This window comes from Puccinia triticina, chromosome 8A (genome assembly GCF_026914185.1).
Source record: "Puccinia triticina chromosome 8A, complete sequence".
Taxonomy (NCBI): Eukaryota; Fungi; Basidiomycota; class Pucciniomycetes; order Pucciniales; family Pucciniaceae; genus Puccinia; species Puccinia triticina.
The window spans coordinates 6,776,412-6,793,980 of NC_070565.1; the positions used below are offsets into that span (position 1 = coordinate 6,776,412).

The following is a 17,569-nucleotide window of genomic DNA, read 5'->3' on the forward strand; positions in this document are numbered from 1 at the left end:
TCTTCGTCCGAGGATTTCACTAGCCGTGAGTTCGCGACCATCGGCGTTGAGGTAGTTCTACAATCCGACATCCTGTAGTTATCAAGGATGGATTGTGTATATGCTTCTTGACTTAAGAGAAGTGAAGTTGGTGAAGTCCGGGTCAGTTTGATACCGAGTATGTGCTTCGCTTCCCCGAGGTCTTCCATCTTAAACTTTTCAGAAATAAGAGTCTTGAAGCAATTGACGTCGTGGCTAATGATAATCATGTCATCGACATAAACGTGAACGAAGCATTCCCAATCCGGAACTTGAGAAGTGAACAGACAAGGATCTGCCGGAGATGGAGAGAAGTTGATAGAGCTGAAGAAGTCCCTGAGCTCGGCGTACCAAACCCGCGGAGCTTGCTTGAGGCCGTAGATGGCTTTATGAAGCTTCAAGCAATATCCTTTGGGTACGTCGAGTCCAGGTGGTGGCCGAAGATAAACCGACTCCTTGAGATTTCCGTTGAGGAAAGCGTTTTTGGCATCCATTTGATGGATGTGGTAGCCGCGTGACAAGCCGACAATCAGCGCAGCCCTCAGACTTGTTGACCGTCCGGTAGGTGCATAAGTGAAACCCACCCCATCCTTCTGCTGAGAGCCCTGCGCGCACAGTCAAGCTTTGAACTTCACGACGATCCCCTCTGAGTTCTTCTTTTTGCGGAAGACCCAGACTGTACCCAGAAGCGACTCGTCGCCTGGAATGACTTCGATGCTCCACACCTTGAGGTCCTTCATGGCCGTTAGTTCGGAGTCTACCGCTTGAGTCCAGCACGAAGCTTCCGATGAAAGCATAGCCTCACGATAAGTGCGAGGAATTTCCGAGGCGGTTAATGCTCTGGCTAAATTAGCCCTCCTTTTGGTGTGTAGAATGTGGGAAGTGTCGATGTCGGAGCTGATGTTCTTCGGCGCGATGTTGGACGTAAGACGAATGTCATAGCCGGGTTTCGGCTGCTTGGAAGAGTCATTTTGGCGTGAAGATTCGGTGTTTGCTTCTTGAGTTTGAACCGGAGGATCAGCCGCAGCCAGCCGATCAGTTGGGTCCGAGTCCACAAAGAAGGATTCGACATCGATCAGCGGTGCATCCAAGTCAAGTTCATCTTCAGCAGATCGCCATTCGAGAACGTCGAGCAGAGAGTCAGGAGAGGGAGACGGAGGAGAAGGTGAAGATTCATCGAATTCGTCGAATTCGAAAGGAGTGAGTGGGTCGAAGTGGTAGGAGGGATCAGCTGGAGAGAAAATGGAGACTCCTGGGAATTCTGTCACGACAAATGTGACGTCGTGACAGCGCTCCACTTTTCCTCCTGGTAGGAGAACGCGCCAGTTATGCGTTCCCAGCTGGTACCCGACCAGAATGCCCTTCTTGGCAGTGTCGCCAAATTTTCCGTCACGAAGTTGTTTCGGAATGTTGACATACGCTAGACAGCCGAATGGTTTGAGACGTGAGGTGTTGAAAGATGAGCCAAACCATTTGTTATACGGAGTTTCCCACCGAAGTTTGCGCATTGGTGTGGTGTTTTCCAAGAAGACAGCCGTTGAAACTGCCTCGGCCCAGTACTCAGATGGGAGCTTGGCCTGTTTTAGAAGACATCTTGCTTTCTCTGATGTCGACCGGTTTCCTCTCTCAGCGACGGAGTTTTGCTGAGGAGTGTAAGGAGCCGTGACTTGAACGGTGATCCCTTTGCTTTTGAGGAAGTCGAGAAATTCAGTTGAATTGAACTCGCCTCCGCCATCAAAGATTACAGTTTTAATGTTTGATGAATGATGATTGGTGACTTCATGATAGTATTGCATGAAGAATGAAAAGGTTTCAGATTTTTTTGATAACAAGTAGACGTGGCGATAACGAGTAAAATAATCTGTGATTTTGAAGTAGTATTCTTTACCACCAAAGGATCTAGGATTGATTCTCCCGCTGAGGTCCATGTAGACGTACTCAAGCGGTCGAGTGGCTTCGGGGAGAGAACCAGGAAACGGAAGTCGATGAGATTTCGACAGTGAGCAAGCTTCACAGTCAATCTTTGAAGCCTTGATGCCCGGGAACATCTTCTTTAGAGCCTTGATGTGAGGGTGTCCTGCTGACCTGTGAATGGTGTTAATGTCAGTCGATGTTGCCGTTTTGGCGAGAGCAGAGGGTGACTGACCTTGACTTCCAGGAGCGAGCTTGATGTTGCAGACGCCACCAATTACTGCCGTTGAGAGAATGATTGAGTTGTTGCGGACCAAGTCAAACGTGCTAGCTCCAGTTCGAACAACGTTGCAGCCGCGTTCAAACAATCTTCCGAAGCTGATGAGAGTTCCAGATAAGCCAGGAACGTGGAGAGCTTTCAACTTGAGGTCGGTGCCGTCGTTCGCGAGTAATCGAACAAAACCTTCACCTACGGACTCAAGGTGATTTCCGTCGGCAAGTGCAATTTGGGTTGAACGTTCGCGGTAGTCGGTGAAACGTGACTTGTCGCTAAACATATGATGACTAGCTCCACTGTCGAGAAAACAGACGTCGTCAGTCTGAACTGCAGAGAGAGCCTTGCGAATGCAGAGAAGTCCACTGCTCGTGGTGCTGATTGAAGAGGTATCAGCTGCGTCGTCGTCGTCGCTGATTGGTTGTTTAGAGGTTGCCGCTTTGGCGGTCGGCTTCTTCTTCTTCTTGAGAGCCTTGCAATCAGCTGCCGAGTGCTTAGTCGCCGGGTTGTGAGTCCCAGGGGCACAGAATGGAGGTGTGGTGGTGGCCGACATTGCAGATTCTTGCTTGATGATTGGGGCGGCCGCAATCGGGGTAGTGTGATGAGAGACTGACAACGAACCAGTGCGTTCGTTTTCGAGAGCGGTCTTGATCATTTCAATGCTGATTGGTCGCTGGTTGAATAGACTCGCCTTGAGGTGTTTGTAGTCGTCCGCAGGGAGTTTGTTCAGAATAATTTCGCAGAGCAGAGACTCCTTGAGATCGGCTTTTTCTGGTTTGCCGATGATGAGACCGACTGAAGCCACTCGGCTCAGACCGGCGTTGAGATCGTCGATGAATGTGGTAACATTGCCCCTGTAAGGAAAGGTGCAGAAGTCGAGATAGACGACCGACTGGTTCTGGGCCGAATGAGACTCGTAGTAACCCACGAGAAGAGCCCAGATGAGATTTGGCTTCTTCCGATTTGACTCAGTGACAAATCGTTGGTGATTGACCTGTCCGATAGATTGATATAAGATACCGGCGACCTGTTCTTCTTTGTCGAGGTGATCAGCTCGAAGTGCCGCGTCCTCGGGAATAGCACAGCCATCGAGATATTTCGCCAACTTGTGCTGCATGCAGTAGCCGAGGATCTTGATCTTCCAGGCGTCCCAGTTGGTGTCGTTGAGGACCGGAAATGACTTGTTGTCAGACATATTGAGCGTGACAGTTTACGAGAGCTAAACGGAGCGCGGGCTCATAACCTAATGCGCGACAAAGGGGAGTGCAACTATAGCAGCAAGAAGCTGTGAGTGTGATGACACTGAGAGACGACACGGGCGAGGTGGAAGCACACCTATAGCAGCAAGAAGCTGTGAGTGTGATGACACTGAGAGACGACACGGGCGAGGTGGAAGCACACCTAGGACCGAGTGAGGATGAAGTTTGAGTGAGTTTGATGATGAAAACAATGAAGTGAAAATGAATGGAAAACTACGACGATATACTGACCTATAGCAGCAAGAAGCTGTGAGTGTGATGACACTGAGAGACGACACGGGCGAGGTGGAAGCACACCTGAGAGAGAAGAAAAACAAATGAGACAAGAACATAGGAACGAGATGAGTGATACGAGAGCATACCTAGGACCGAGTGAGGATGAAGTTTGAGTGAGTTTGATGATGAAAACAATGAAGTGAAAATGAATGAAAACTACTACAAGCTAGGTAGACATAAACACTACAAAGACACTTAGGGTTGCCGAGTATCATCATCTAATTCCAAACCTAAACGATCCAAGTCCGCAGCACGGCGCATGAGAGTCTGCCCGGCTCCATATGCCTCAATATGATCAACTTGCCGAGTCATGCGTTGGACCGAGTCTGTGGAATTGAGCATAAAAGAACCAGTGCTGCTGAATTCCCGGACACTCGTGCGCGCATCACTCTAAATATACGTTGAATGCCCCCAGTGTATTTGACCAGATTTGACCACCTTCTCACACACCCAGGTGCACCTTTCCCCGCACGGCAGTCCACCACATCGATACGAAGGACTGAGGGTCTCAGGAATCACCATTATTGATTATCCCTGGATTGCAAAAATTGCTCATCTAGGAAGGCCATAGGACCGTCGCATTGGCTACATACATACGTCAATAGCGAACAACCGCCCCCGGTGTTATTTGGAAATTCCAAAACTAGTGATCTGGTTCCCGTCGAGTTCTAAATTCCTATCTCATTTTCGTAATTTTTGGTGATAAACATGTGGTTAATTAGAAAATGTTTTTGGGAGTGGAATCTAGGCTGACGTCAAAATGACAATGGGAAGTCCTCCAATGATTAATTGATCCAATAGAGAAGTGGAGAAATTGTTCAATACAGATGAAGAATTGCGTAGCTCGACAAAGCTTCCTACTACTCGTAGCTCGACAAAGCTTCCTACTACTAGATACGCCTCCAGGTTGAGCGTGTAGCATAGATATGTATTACCATGATGTGCCTTGAGTGATTGCTTCAAAAAATGTTCCGCAAAGCGTGTACAACCCCCCCCCCAAAAAAAAAAAAAAAAAAAAACCTATACAGAACTGTGCAGTCCTATTGCGTCTTCAGAGTGATGGCTTTGCCGTGAAATCAGCCAATTTTTCTTCATTGCTGACCTTGAGACAATTGAATGATGGCGTATATGTTGGAGACCGAACATAAAACGAAAATCAACCAGGTTATGATTTTCATTACGCGCCCGTTCGCAAAGGATACCGTTGGGTCGATCGCGGAGCCGAGTACTTCTTTTTTCATGTGCTGTTTGTTTCTTTCTTGGTAGGGCAAAATTCTCTCCGGAACTTCAAAATCAGAACGGGTTTGATTTGGTTTGATTCTGACTAATTCGGTCTTGTGGCCCTTCACGCGCATGATTTCCGAATCGGAAGTAAATATGATAAGTGGAGCCAAAACAAAACTGCACCACATTCCATCAAGAATATGCATTAGCTTATTTGAAAGACGAGGTGGGGGTTTAAGTGTGACTTACGGCAGCACAAGACTCAAACCGACTTGACTTCCAACCAGCAAGTGATCGACGCCTTGAAGGCCGGCAGCCCCCGCCACAACTGCAGATGGTACGATTCCAATCATCCTTGTGATCAATCGCCGAATTACGGGCCGTGTGCGCCAGTTTAAAAAGCCCTCCGAAACAATTTGACCGGCTAGGGTAACGGTAATCGAAGCCGCTTGCCCTGCAATCAGAAGTGCAATAGCAAAAAGGTAACCCGCCATCGGTCCAACTTGACTTCCAAGAAGGTCATAAGCGGATTGAAGATCGAGTGATTCGTTCTTCGTAACACTAGAATCAGAGCCGTAGTAGAAGGTTGCGGATGCCACTATCAATATCGATGCATTGACAGCTTCATGTGGTTTGGTGTGCGCGGGCAACCAATGGTAAGATAAAAATTCGTCAATTTACAAAACCTGAAAGATATGACTGGTATCCCCTGGACTCACGCAAAGCCAAGGTAAATAGAGAAGCGACAATGTCAAAACTGGCATGTGCAAGATGAGCTTTGGTGCGCTTCACAGAGACCACAGTGGCTTCCAGGCTACAAGTGTCATGTTCACATCGACTTTCGAGGTCAGGTGGCTTGTTAATTGAACTGAAATGTTCACCAACGAAAGGTTTGTCAATTTCGTCGAGAGGGAGGCTTTGTGAAGTTTCCGGCATTGAATTTCCTGGATGCACAGGAATAGGACGCAGGCGCTCAGGGATGGCCACTTTGGACCCTTCTTGGTGGCAGTTGGTAGTTAGTCCTGATCCAGCTTATTTGATACCTATTTCTTTTTGGCAATGGAAAGATTAAACGCACCCAAGAAGATAGAGTGAGGCATCACAGTTGCCCCTACAGATTGAAGTTGTCCGCAATGTCGCGTGATAGTACCATGTTATCAGTGGGATCAAAAAAGTGGCGTGTACATAGACGGCGTGATGACAGCTGCGACAAACCGATGAGGCTGACCGATACATATAATCCACCGTTGACAATCATCCGCCGATTGGGAATAAACCCCTCGAAAGTATCGCCCCAATGAGGCTTGACAGAGACAAGTAAAATGATGAAGAAGATCACGACGATGAAAATCAGGAGCGCAACAAACACCTCAAAGAAATGCATCGATTTGCGGTGCTTGTTCGAGACATCCGGATATGAGCTGAAGAAGGCAAGAACCACAAAGACATCCATCGAAGTCAATAAAACCCCCACAAAGAGAGGTAGGCGAGGAAAAAGCCTGAAGGAGAAAACAGAAAGTGATGGTGAGTTTACTTCGGGGATTGGCTAGAGAAGATTACAGGTTCCTGAAATTTGAAGTTAGATCCAAAACTCAACATGTGCAGAGCTATCGCAGATCCCAAAAGTTCTGCCAAATCAGTAAAACTTCGTTCGCATTTCATGGCAGGATTCGGGAAGAGGAACGAGTGAGTTAGTGTCGCGAGACCAGTGATCCTGTCAAGAAGTAGGTAAGGATGTATTTACATGATCCCCCCTTCACACAAGAAGTAAAGCGGATATAATACCCCCCATCTCCAAAGAAGCTTTCGTTTCGGTCGGTCATAAAACCTTTCCCTACAATGTTGAGCCAAGTCTACAGAGGCAGGCGTTGAGAAGAAATCAACACACGGCCAAGATCAAAAACAAATGTGGCGTGAACGTCAAGCTCTATAATACCTACCTTTACCCGTTATGAATCCTAGACGAGTGGCCAAAACTTGCAAAACACTGGCCATCACCGAGGCGGAAAGGATTACGAAAAGATGTGCGTATCCATGGGAAGAACCTGCTCCTAAGTCGGTGGCCCACTTTTTTCATCGCAAAAAAACGATTGAGTTGGAAGCAACATCGACGATAGACAGTCAAAATCGGCAGGGATGGTGAGATTTTTAGCAGAAAATGATAGTGACTAGGCGGGATGCTGATCGTTGTGTTAGATCTCAAGTTCAAACAAAATTTATTTACATTCCCCGGGTCACAGTAGGCCACACTATAAAAGGATAGAGAGCCCGTCAGTATGGGTAAACTTGTGATGAAAAAACCTGCAGCGCTTGTGTTCAAGAATTGAGAGACCGTTAGCAAGCTCTTGCTTGTAAGACTTCAACGAACTCGTCTGAGCTGCATTTGAGCCATTGAGGTAGAGTATATACAACCATCCAATGTTTATATGTTTAGAGGAAACGAGGGGCCAATGGGGCCGGCGGAGTTGGAAGCAAGGGCAATCTCCAAGTTCATCGAGAGGGACAAACACTTACGACGCCACCAATCCAGGTCCAATGAATCTCAGCTGGTTTTTGCAAATTTGTTTGATCTTTGTGTACCTACTCGTTGGGGACGTCTTTGAATCAGGGGTCGAAAAGTCGAGGCTCGCCGGAGTGTGCATCTTTGGAGATAATCTTCTTTGGACTTGGGCGGCGATTGTGGACCTTTTGTTGATAGGACTCTTGGTTTGTTTCCTGAAATCCTTGTTATGTGATTAAGGAGCTCGCAAGCTGCCAGCGGATGAATCCCGACAGTAGCCTAGGTGCTCCCGTATTTACAGTAGCTGAAACCGGCCCTTCTCATGCTTCGATTGGTTCCAATGCTTAATTTGCGACTTGTGACCATGAAACCTATCCTTGTCGTCGTCTTTCGGGACTGAGCGGATTCGCTTTTCCCGGAAGGATTTACGGCACCACCCCAGTTGTTGTATTGGTGCTGCTGTGTAGCGGATAGATGGTCTTATGAGGACTCATGAGTGTACTCTTCTCAATCTAGTGGGTTGTCCATTGGCAAGTCTGGTCACCATCCCATGTTGGTTATCCATGACTCGGATAGACATGTCTTCGTCGCTAACTCTAGCGTAATCTCACCAAGCTCCCCAGTCACAGTCGTCATTCGTAGCGGGTTGAATGCACCGGAGGCCGGGATATGACATAGGCCTAAGTGACAGAAAGGAAACTTCATCATTTCACAGCACGTGGGCTCCCAAGCTCACCGGAGTACATAAATGGACGAGGTAAGACAAAAGCTATGCAAAACTACGCAAATCAAAAGTTTCATCGCCAAATTGAGAGTCCCTGTTTTTCCCGGATCCAGTCAGTTTGAAGCCTCCGACTTGTTGCAGATCTGGCGCAGAAAATGAGAACCTGCTTGCGAGCAACTGGCGCACATGCTGGCCGGTGTAACTTGTTTGCATGTAGGCATGTTTCATGGGACAGCATTCTGGCTTGGCGAGGACCTATTGCGTCGCGCTCCGCGCTCCGCGTACAACGTACCCCGTCCGCTCAGAATCAAGAGCTTGGTCAAATTTGGTCTTCCCACGGGGGGGGGGGGGGGGGTTCGGCCTGGTGTAAGGCAGGAAGTTACCAATGCAGCCATGGTAGAGCATCTCAAGCCGGACGGAATTTAAGGGGTACTAGCAGTTATTGGGGGAATGGTTCATTTTCGGCCTCGTGTTTCCCGGCCTCTGACGAGGACGGCAGAATGATGCAATCAGGTGTTCAAGATTTGTCCCTAGGCAACGGCATGGTGGCACCCGACTTGCAACGGTGAAACAGATACTATACAATACAGTATCTTCAGATACTTGTGTATTGTATCTGTTGAAAAATACAAAATTGTAAATACAAATGTATTGTATCTGCCTGAAGATACAATGCCATAGTATTGTATCAATAAATTATTAAAACTTGATTTTCTTGTTTTTGGCCACTGTGGACTGTATACAGAAAAACTATCAAAAATGATAAAAATACAGTATCTTGTATTGGGCTGTATTTGCAACAAGATACCAAAGTTTGAATACATTTGTATAGTATTGGTCTTTGAATACAATACAAATAAATAGTATTGGGTGCAAAACAGATACAAATACAGGCAGATACAGATACATGTATTGTATTTGTTTCACTGTTGCTACTTGACACGCAAGGGCAGGGGTTAAGCCGCCAGGGATTTCCTTACAACTTGCATGGATGCAACTGTTCAGGTGGCGGGGATACTAGGGGGTTTCAAAGTTGGCCAGATCCGACTTGTACATATGCACTTTTGCAGGTCGGTGTTCAAGTTCATTCTTGAACACTGATTTGCAAAAGTGCATGCAAGTCACATTGTACTACACCCCCCAAACCGGCTTGAACGTTTTTTTGAATGTTGGTGTTGAGGAAAAGCCTTGACAACCAACTTGCAAAAGTACATGCAAGTCATGCATGGCCAACTTTGAAACCCCCTACTAATCTTGCGGAGGCAGCAGGGGTCATTTGGTTTTTTTGGGTTATTTTTTTGGTTGGTCGAGTTTATTAGTCAATTCTATTATTCCATTTTATTAGCGGATGAGCTTATTAGTAAATTGCAGGGACAAGAAAGGCCTTCAGCTGACATATGCGCAAGCTATTGTACTTAAAGTCTGAGAAATTAAAAGATTAAAGCATGGGGCTAGAGGAGGTTTGGGATATTGAGCTCCTTCAGAATTAGATGTTGCGTTTAGAAGGAGGATTTGATAGCCTTGAGAAGGACTCGGGCTTGGGTATCTCCTGTAGCGTCAAAGACATTGACTCCGGCCAATCCGTTGGACTTGGCGAAGCGCGTCTTGCGGGCTAGGGACCTCGCGTCATCGTAAGAAATGAAAGTCTTACTCGATGGGTCGAAGAGGAAAGGCTGAGATAATTCAAAGCGAACCATATACGAAATGAGTCCAAGGGATTCAAATGGTGTATTTTCTATAGGAGCAATTACTCACAGTCCTTGAACAATGATCGTAGTAACGAGTAAAGCCTTTGAGGCCTTGACTTCCGTCAGACGTGACCATGCCGCAATTGACAAGGTCTTTAAAGAGCCATGTGTGACCGTCTTCTTCACCACCGCAGGTGGTGGGTCCAGCTGATTGACTCTCGGGGGCAGCAGGAGCAGCAGACTTGTCAAACTTGGAGAAAAATAAACTAGTGGCGTTGCTTTGGCCTGAGAAGTTAGTGGGTGTTAATTCAGAATTTGGCATGGTGTACTTATACCCGTAGGCTGGCAGTCCTAACAGGATCTGAGAGGCAGGAAATCCCGAGGAGGTCCATGTCTTAATCCCTTGATCAACCGAGAATTTCACGGTGGGGTCATTACAGGTGTCATACATTGGGGCATTTGGACCCGCGAGTTCGCCAGAGGGGCTGTAGAGGTCATAGGCCATGATGGTGATGAAATCAAGAACCTCAGCAAAGGCTTTGTGGTCGGTCAAATAATTGCCGTCCGAACCCATAAAACCATGTACAGCGACCGCCGCAGAAATCCGGGCCTTGGGACCCAAAACTTGGCGAAGTGTCTGCAGGAACTTCAAGTAGTTCGCCGAGTCATCCTTAGATATGATGTTGCCGTCATTTCCTGGGACGCCGGGGTACTCCCAATCGATGTCAATTCCGTCAAAGTCGTACTTGTTGACTGCGCGCAAGAAGGTTTGCGCGAACGTTTTTCGACTGTCTTCGTCAGCGACCAATTTGCTGAAGTACTTACTTCCAGTCCAGCCACCGACAGTCAGGGAAACAGAAACTCCATGTGACTTGGCGCCAGCAACGACAGCCTTGAGGTTTTCTTCATTTTCGATCTTCAAGTCCTCGCTGGCTTCGCTGCCAGTGGTGGCAACGAAGTAATCAAGGTGGGTATATAGATCCCATGGGATGCTGTCAGGGGGCAACAAAGTGGAGTGGTACCCCTGGAAGCAATTTTTGAAAAACCAAAAGATGAAGGTAAGCGACGGATATTATTCAGATCTTTGCACCAGGAGAAATGGAGCCAACTCACGGGGTAGTAAACTGAAATAGTGGGCTTTGGTTCGGCACGGACAACCAAGGCGTCAGTGTCTGAGAGGAGGTTCAGGGCCACAAACAGGGCAGTTATGGCAAGCATTGCAAGGCTTGACCTTACTCTTCGTGTGGATGGAGAGGGTTTCAGGGGTCTGCGTAAGTTTTAGTGGCTGGGTGATTGCGAAGAGGAGGGGGCACGAGGGAAGTGCGTTGCTCGTTGTTTAGACTGGTGATTTGTTTATCTTTCAGTAGTGTTCGGACTAGGGGGGTGTTGGATGGGTGGGCAAGAAGGCAGTACCTGGTGACAGCCTGCTCTTATACCCGTCATCCGCTTTGAAAGCAGATTACTATCCCGGTGGCCAGTAAAGCAGGTGATAGAGAAAAGACCCGGGAGCAGCTAGCACGACATATGAAGAAGCGATTTTGCTTTTCGGGCGGGCACTTTCGAGCGGAATGTACACTTCAACCCTTAACAGTGTACACCATGGGGGAAGCGCGTCGTGGCACGTGTGCTTTCCATTGGCAAGCGGGATTATTTCGGTTGGACTGCCTGCCCGGGAGGACCGTCGTTTGACGGTCGGCGGTTCTCCAGAAAGCAAACTGGCCGAGTCTTACAGGGAGAGTTTCTCAAGGTATTTCGGATTCCCAACCAGCTCAATAAGGTTTCAGAATCCCTTCGGCCTAAATACTGGCCGAAATCCCGTGTCCCAACCAACCCGAAATCCCTCCGAATGCATTCCGGGCTGGAAACCGGAAGCATTTCGGGATCTCATCATCTCTCCCATTCCGCAATGCTTTCAACATGATTCCAGGCATGAGATTATACCACTTGTGTGAAGACTCACCGGTCTTCCCTTTCCCGGTATACTATCTTATGCCTATTATAGGCATCTCTTCTGCCCGCTCTCGGGCTCTCCTCTTGTTCTCAGCCGCTCTCGGCTGCTCTCTTACTAGGTCTTCTTATCGGTCTTATCCAAGACCGGATTCTCTGACTCATACTGTATCTTCAGCCGTCCTCGGCTCTATATTCCTATACATCTTATATGTATCTCTATAAACGGCGCTCTCGCCTTGTTATAGCTTATTTCTCCGAAGCATGTATATTAGTGACCTAAGTCGCGACCGGACTTCTCCAAGTCCGGCCACCCCCTTTACCTTTATCCGTCCTTTACCCAGTATCTTGTATCATCCCATCCCATGGGACATATCCCTTTCCTCTCGAGTCCTCCCTACTCTTTGCTATGCCTCGCTACCAACCCCTCGCCTATAAAAGGAGGCTCCGAGCCGTGCAATATATTCCCCAACTTAGTTCTCTCGCACTTCCCGCTTTTCAGAAACCTGCGAGACTTCACACTTGGTTGCCACATCCCCCCGAATCCCCCAGACACAGGCAGGATTCTCCGGTTGAGGCACCTGTCCCCGCGATCAAGCCACACCCTGGGGGTGCGGCGGCGAAGCCCCTAGTGTATTAATTATTTAAATGTATACTGCGTACATACCGTTTTTAGAGTAAATACAACATGCGTCGGATAAGAGCAATTGTGCGCGACTGTTTAGGACTGTTTCCTCTGTTTCCTTGTGTATGTAAATACATATTTGTAGTTTTGGAGCCGCGGAGAAAAGCTACAGATCCGATATGTACAAATACATACTAGCGGTACACAGGCTCATCCATCGCCAGCTTGAACTTTCCTCAAGTGTGCCGATATTCTCTTGAACCAGGCGTTCGTTTAGCTGTTGGAGCATCAGCAATTAACCATCATCCATCCGGAACCCATCCTACGATCAACTCATTTACCCAACTAGCGTTAGTGTGCCGGGCAGAAGGTCTCATTTTTCGATGGAAGCCACGGGCAACCAAATTATATACCAGTCACCATGGGGATCTATACTCCCACAGCCGGCCAAACCGCTCAACATTTGGGATTTCATCAGGTCAACAATTTCGGAGGAAGCTTTAAAAAGTCATGAATCCCGCTGCATTGAAGTTGAAAGTGTGAGCATCGAGCACTTGAAGGTCATTGATCATTTTGACGTTTCGGAAGACTAATATTTTGCTTTGCCCGCACAGGGTGAAGCGTGGACTTTGTCACAAATTCTCAATCACGCGGAGACGCTGGCAAAATATTTAGTGGATTCTTTCGGCGGTCGTCGCTCTACTTGGAATACGGAAGGTGCTAATGTTGACTATGATGTTATTACCATCGGTGTACTTGCTCCAAACATACCGGTATGTGATATGGCCCAGGCTAACTGATTTTTTTTGATCAAAATGGAGGCTGAATCCTATAGTTTATTTCGGTATTTGACAAATTGTCTTCAAATGTGAATAGGCATTTCCTATAGTATCTTACAGCTGCATGGCAGCTGGATTGCCCGTGGCACCTTTACCCGTTGGATCCTCATCCTCAGAAATTGCCTATCTTGTCCGTCTTGCTCAGTGCGAGATCGTATTCGTGCATCCATCTCAATTAAGTATCATCAAAAAAAGTGGTTATCCTCCGGAACGCATCATTTTAACAGATTCCGTCGAAGGATGGGACGGACAAACCTTGCCGGATCTCATGGTGATTGCAGAGAAACTTCCTGCGTTTGCTACTGATCGCAAACATCCCATGCCAAAGCATGAGGTTGCCTTAGTAGTTTTCTCCAGCGGCTCGTCCGGAAATCCTAAAGGTATTGAACTTTCCCTTACTTCATTCCTTACTGGTCAGCCTAGAATATCGAATAACACATGCTTCTCCTTAATCTATCATAGCTGTAATGATAACACATCAAAACATATGTGCACTGCTTATATCTCGGGCGCTCACTTCTGGTCCAAATCCTGGTGTAGTGAGTGGATGATCGTTTGGCTAGAACATTTTTAGGACAATTTACCGCTTCTCCCGCGGTACCTAACCCTTGATTAAATCCTCTCAGAAAAAGAAAACCGTCCTCCTATCAGTCCTCCCCAGTAAGCATGTCGCAGTGGTGAATCGCTCAAAGACACTAGCCTTGTTCGAACTAATTTTAACCTGATTTCTCAACTGATCGTAGTGTAGTGCGTGAAGTTGATTCCTTTCGAATAATATCCGTATCTGCTTGGACGGAACTGATTTTTTAACCTACAACTTCGAAGCCATATTTATGGGTGAGTAGCCTCACCCTTAATTGCTTAATACCAATATCTAATGTTTCGCATTATAGGTTTTTGCTTAGCGTCATCATCCCCCTTTTGGACGGTGTCACACAATGCACTTTGAGAAGCTGGAACGTCCAAACTGTTTTTCGTGCTATCGCAAAGTAAGTTGACCGAAGAAGGTGAGGAAATGACTTGGTCTGAACTCATGCCTTCCACTACGACCAGATATAACATTACCACCATGGGGCTTGTACCTACAATGGCTCTGCAAATCATCTCGGCGGCCGATCGCCTTGAAAATGTTGACTTATCTTCACTGACTTCAGTCTTTGTGGGCAGCTCTGCCATAAATCCCAGTCAAAAACAAAGACTTTTTGACTTGCTCAAGTCGCGAGGTGCATTGGCTGCTGAACACGACGGCTCTTCTATAATCGATGGATATGGAATGAGTGAGGTATTCAATATCTATTTCCTTTTACAACTAATATAATGTCGGGAGCTCACTCGCTTTTGTGATTCGGTAGACTACCTCGGGTATCACCACTTGGTCAAAGGACGGTTTGTCAGCTTCGCACAACATCTTATACTTTTAGTGAACTTAACGCGCACGATGCTATCTTTTGGCATTTACCCACAGGCACTCCTGCCACCCGTGCACGTCTGGGAACCGTCGGTTTTTTGATGCCTGGCTCCCAAGCGCGTATCATTTCAGAATCCTCCAACAATCCTATGGGCGAAGATATGCCCAAGCACATGGCTGGGGAGTTGTGTTTGCGTGGCCCTACAATCATGAAAGGCTATCTTGCCGATCCGGAGGCTTCTCGCGCCACCTTCACATCGGATGGGTGGTTGAGAACTGGCGATAAAGCAAGTTTCTTTATTATCTCTCTTTTCTCACCAGAACGCCGTCCTCTAACAGATTTCGTATGAATGTAGATGAGGATTGACACCGAGGGGCAACTAATTTACTTCGATCGTCTCAAAGACACATTCAAAAACCGTGGCAAGCAAGTATCACCCTCAGAAATTTCTTCTTTGATCTACAAGCATCACTCGGATCTGATTGCCGAGCTCTCAGTGATTGGTGTACCTGCTCAAGGTGATTCGCAAGTTATCGGAGAGGAGGCATGGGCTTTCGTGGCGCTCAAAGTCAACTCTCTGAGCCGACAGGATAAAGGAAGATTAGCGGAGAGTATCAAAAACATCACCCGAGAACAGCTTTCCATTCATAAGTGGGTTGTTCGAGTTGAATTCTTGGATGAACTTCCCAAAGGCTCGACGCACAAGATACTGGCCAGAGCCCTGCGAGATCTGGCAATGATGCTTGCCACTAATAAAAATCAATCGAAGTTGTAATTTTTTTTTGGTACGATTGTGCTCAAGCTTGAAGTAAATAGATGTGCTCTTAATAACTCACAAATACTCGTCGATTAGCGGTTTAACATTAAGTGGACCAACACACGCAGACCAATTTTTTTTGGCAGCATTCCTCTCCCTCCGACTTTCCAACGAACTACAGGTACAAATTGTCCTGGATCACTTGGCTCTTCAAGCAATTGGCACTGAGCAAGAGCATGACCTGCAACCATGTACAGGCCGTGTGCTTTTCTACTTTTGCCCCACACCTCAATCCATTGGGAAGACTTGCCAGTCTTCCCTTTTCTGGTACCTTATTTTAGGCCATCTAATGACCTCTCTTCTGCCCGCTCTTGGGCTCTCATCTTATTCCTAGCTGCTCTTGCCTATTACTCTTCTTGTATCTCCCATATCTGTCTTATCCCAACACAAGCTTCTCTACTCAGCAGCCGCTCTTGGCTGCCTACATGTAGACCTTATTACTCAAGCAGCGCTCTTGCCCATGTTGTATCAGACTTCTCCAAGTCTTGCCATCCTTTCCCCGCGCTTCCACATCCTCTTTCCCTTGGTTGGCTTGTGTTCTTGGGCGTTGTTGGCAGGCTGTGGCCCCGACGGTGGGTAGTTACGTTACGTTGCGTTATCCGCGCTTTTTGCGTAACGTAACTACCTGCGTTATCCACCGCGTCATGTTACCTTACAAGTAACGGGCCGTTTAAGTGGCAAAGGGTTAGCGTAACGGGTCTTTTTCTGGCGCTGTTACGCTACATTATTGCTTGGATAACGCGATAACAAGCCCTCAAAGGCCGTTTTGGCGCTGAAATTGGCTTGGCATGTGGCGCGCTGCGGGGCCCGATAACGTAACGAGCAGAAAAAAATGATCCAAGCAGTGGTGCGATAACGTAGCGCACCACCGTTACGAGCAATTGTAACAATAACGGCTTAAAAACCGTTACATTACCGTTACGTTACCGTTATCGGTAACATAACTACCCACTGTTGGGCCGCCATTGCCAGTGTGGGTGAGGCCATTTCCAGGCTGTATAGTTTTCTTTCTTCTTTATTTTTGTGTGGAAACTGAGGTCACCTTTCAAAACTGGTAAATTAAGGGTATTGCCGGGATAAGATCTTTTTGAAAGGTACACTGAGGCCGTTTCCGGGATAGGATCATTCTCCAAGCCTCACCAAGGAATCCTTGCCTCAATTGGATGGCATTGAGCTGCTTTGTGAATCCCCCTCTGACAATGGGTCTTCACACAAGGGGTTATGGGATTACCCACCAGGAAAAAAAAGTAGTCACCTGATGGCAAGTGACATGATGCAGCTTTTTTTTCTGCTCCAACACTGCTCCAATGCTGCTCCTCTCCACCAGCAAATCTAGGTCTCACATGACAGGTGTCAGGATCAAAGAACTTAATGTGACAAAACCAGATGATGCTCAGATTTGGCCCTGGCCCAGCTGATGCTCAGCTTTTACCCTGGCTCAGCTGATTCTCAGTTTTTTACCTGGCCCAGCTGATGCTCAGCTTTGGCACCGGCCACCTGATGCTCAGCTTTGGCACCGGCCACCTGATGATCATCTTGGGCCCTGGCACAGCTGATGCTCAGCTGATACTCAGCTTTGGCCCTAGCCTAGCTGATTTTCAGCTCTGGTCCTGTCCAAGCTGATTCCCATCTTTTTCCCTGGCCTGGCTCAGCTGATACTCAGCAAGCTGAACATGAGCTGGCCAGATGGCCCAGGACTGGGTCAAAGCTGAGCATCAGCTGGTAGAGAATGTCAAAACGGACCCGGGTACCGGTTGCACCGCCGGTACCTGTGCGTTTTTTCCCAAAATCAGGCACCTGGCACCGCATCCGGCACCGCCGGACGGGTACCAGCGGTCTTTTTGGGGGGTACCTGCGGTACCTGCCGTTCTTTTTTTTTGGAAAACCTCTCACTTAGTCCTAAGGGACTTCATAGATACTTTAAAAAAAAAGAAATGTATTAATATTGAGCATGTACATGTCACATGACCTATTCAGCAGCTGGTTTTGACTAGTCTTCATCGTCAACAACTATGATTTTTCTTTTGCCCTTCTGCTTTGTCTGGTTTTTCTCTTTGA

General features: G+C 47.4%; 3 protein-coding genes across 3 annotated transcripts; 1 reads left to right on the forward strand and 2 right to left on the reverse strand.

Moving 5' to 3' along the window:
* Positions 1 to 4,829: 4,829 nt before the first annotated feature.
* Positions 4,830 to 7,604, reverse strand: PtA15_8A750 (uncharacterized protein; the record flags this gene model as incomplete). Its single annotated transcript, XM_053172212.1, has 10 exons — positions 4,830 to 5,139; positions 5,212 to 5,584; positions 5,682 to 5,957; positions 6,041 to 6,073; positions 6,178 to 6,461; positions 6,560 to 6,607; positions 6,707 to 6,815; positions 6,903 to 7,029; positions 7,187 to 7,211; positions 7,477 to 7,604. 10 exons carry the CDS (start codon positions 7,602 to 7,604, stop codon positions 4,830 to 4,832), a joined length of 1,713 nt encoding a protein of 570 aa, XP_053023398.1.
* A 2,081-nt stretch (positions 7,605 to 9,685) lies between these two features.
* Positions 9,686 to 11,092, reverse strand: PtA15_8A751 (uncharacterized protein; the record flags this gene model as incomplete). The annotated part of the gene is made up of 3 exons (XM_053172213.1): positions 9,686 to 9,859; positions 9,942 to 10,898; positions 10,988 to 11,092. The coding sequence occupies 3 exons, from the start codon at positions 11,090 to 11,092 to the stop codon at positions 9,686 to 9,688; spliced, it is 1,236 nt and encodes a 411-aa protein (XP_053023399.1).
* Positions 11,093 to 12,829: 1,737 nt separating this feature from the next.
* Positions 12,830 to 15,469, forward strand: PtA15_8A752 (uncharacterized protein; the record flags this gene model as incomplete). Its single annotated transcript, XM_053172214.1, has 10 exons — positions 12,830 to 12,985; positions 13,061 to 13,219; positions 13,323 to 13,824; positions 13,912 to 13,945; positions 14,111 to 14,122; positions 14,191 to 14,274; positions 14,339 to 14,567; positions 14,638 to 14,671; positions 14,751 to 14,980; positions 15,050 to 15,469. 10 exons carry the CDS (start codon positions 12,830 to 12,832, stop codon positions 15,467 to 15,469), a joined length of 1,860 nt encoding a protein of 619 aa, XP_053023400.1.
* Between the last annotated feature and the right edge of the window lie 2,100 nt (positions 15,470 to 17,569).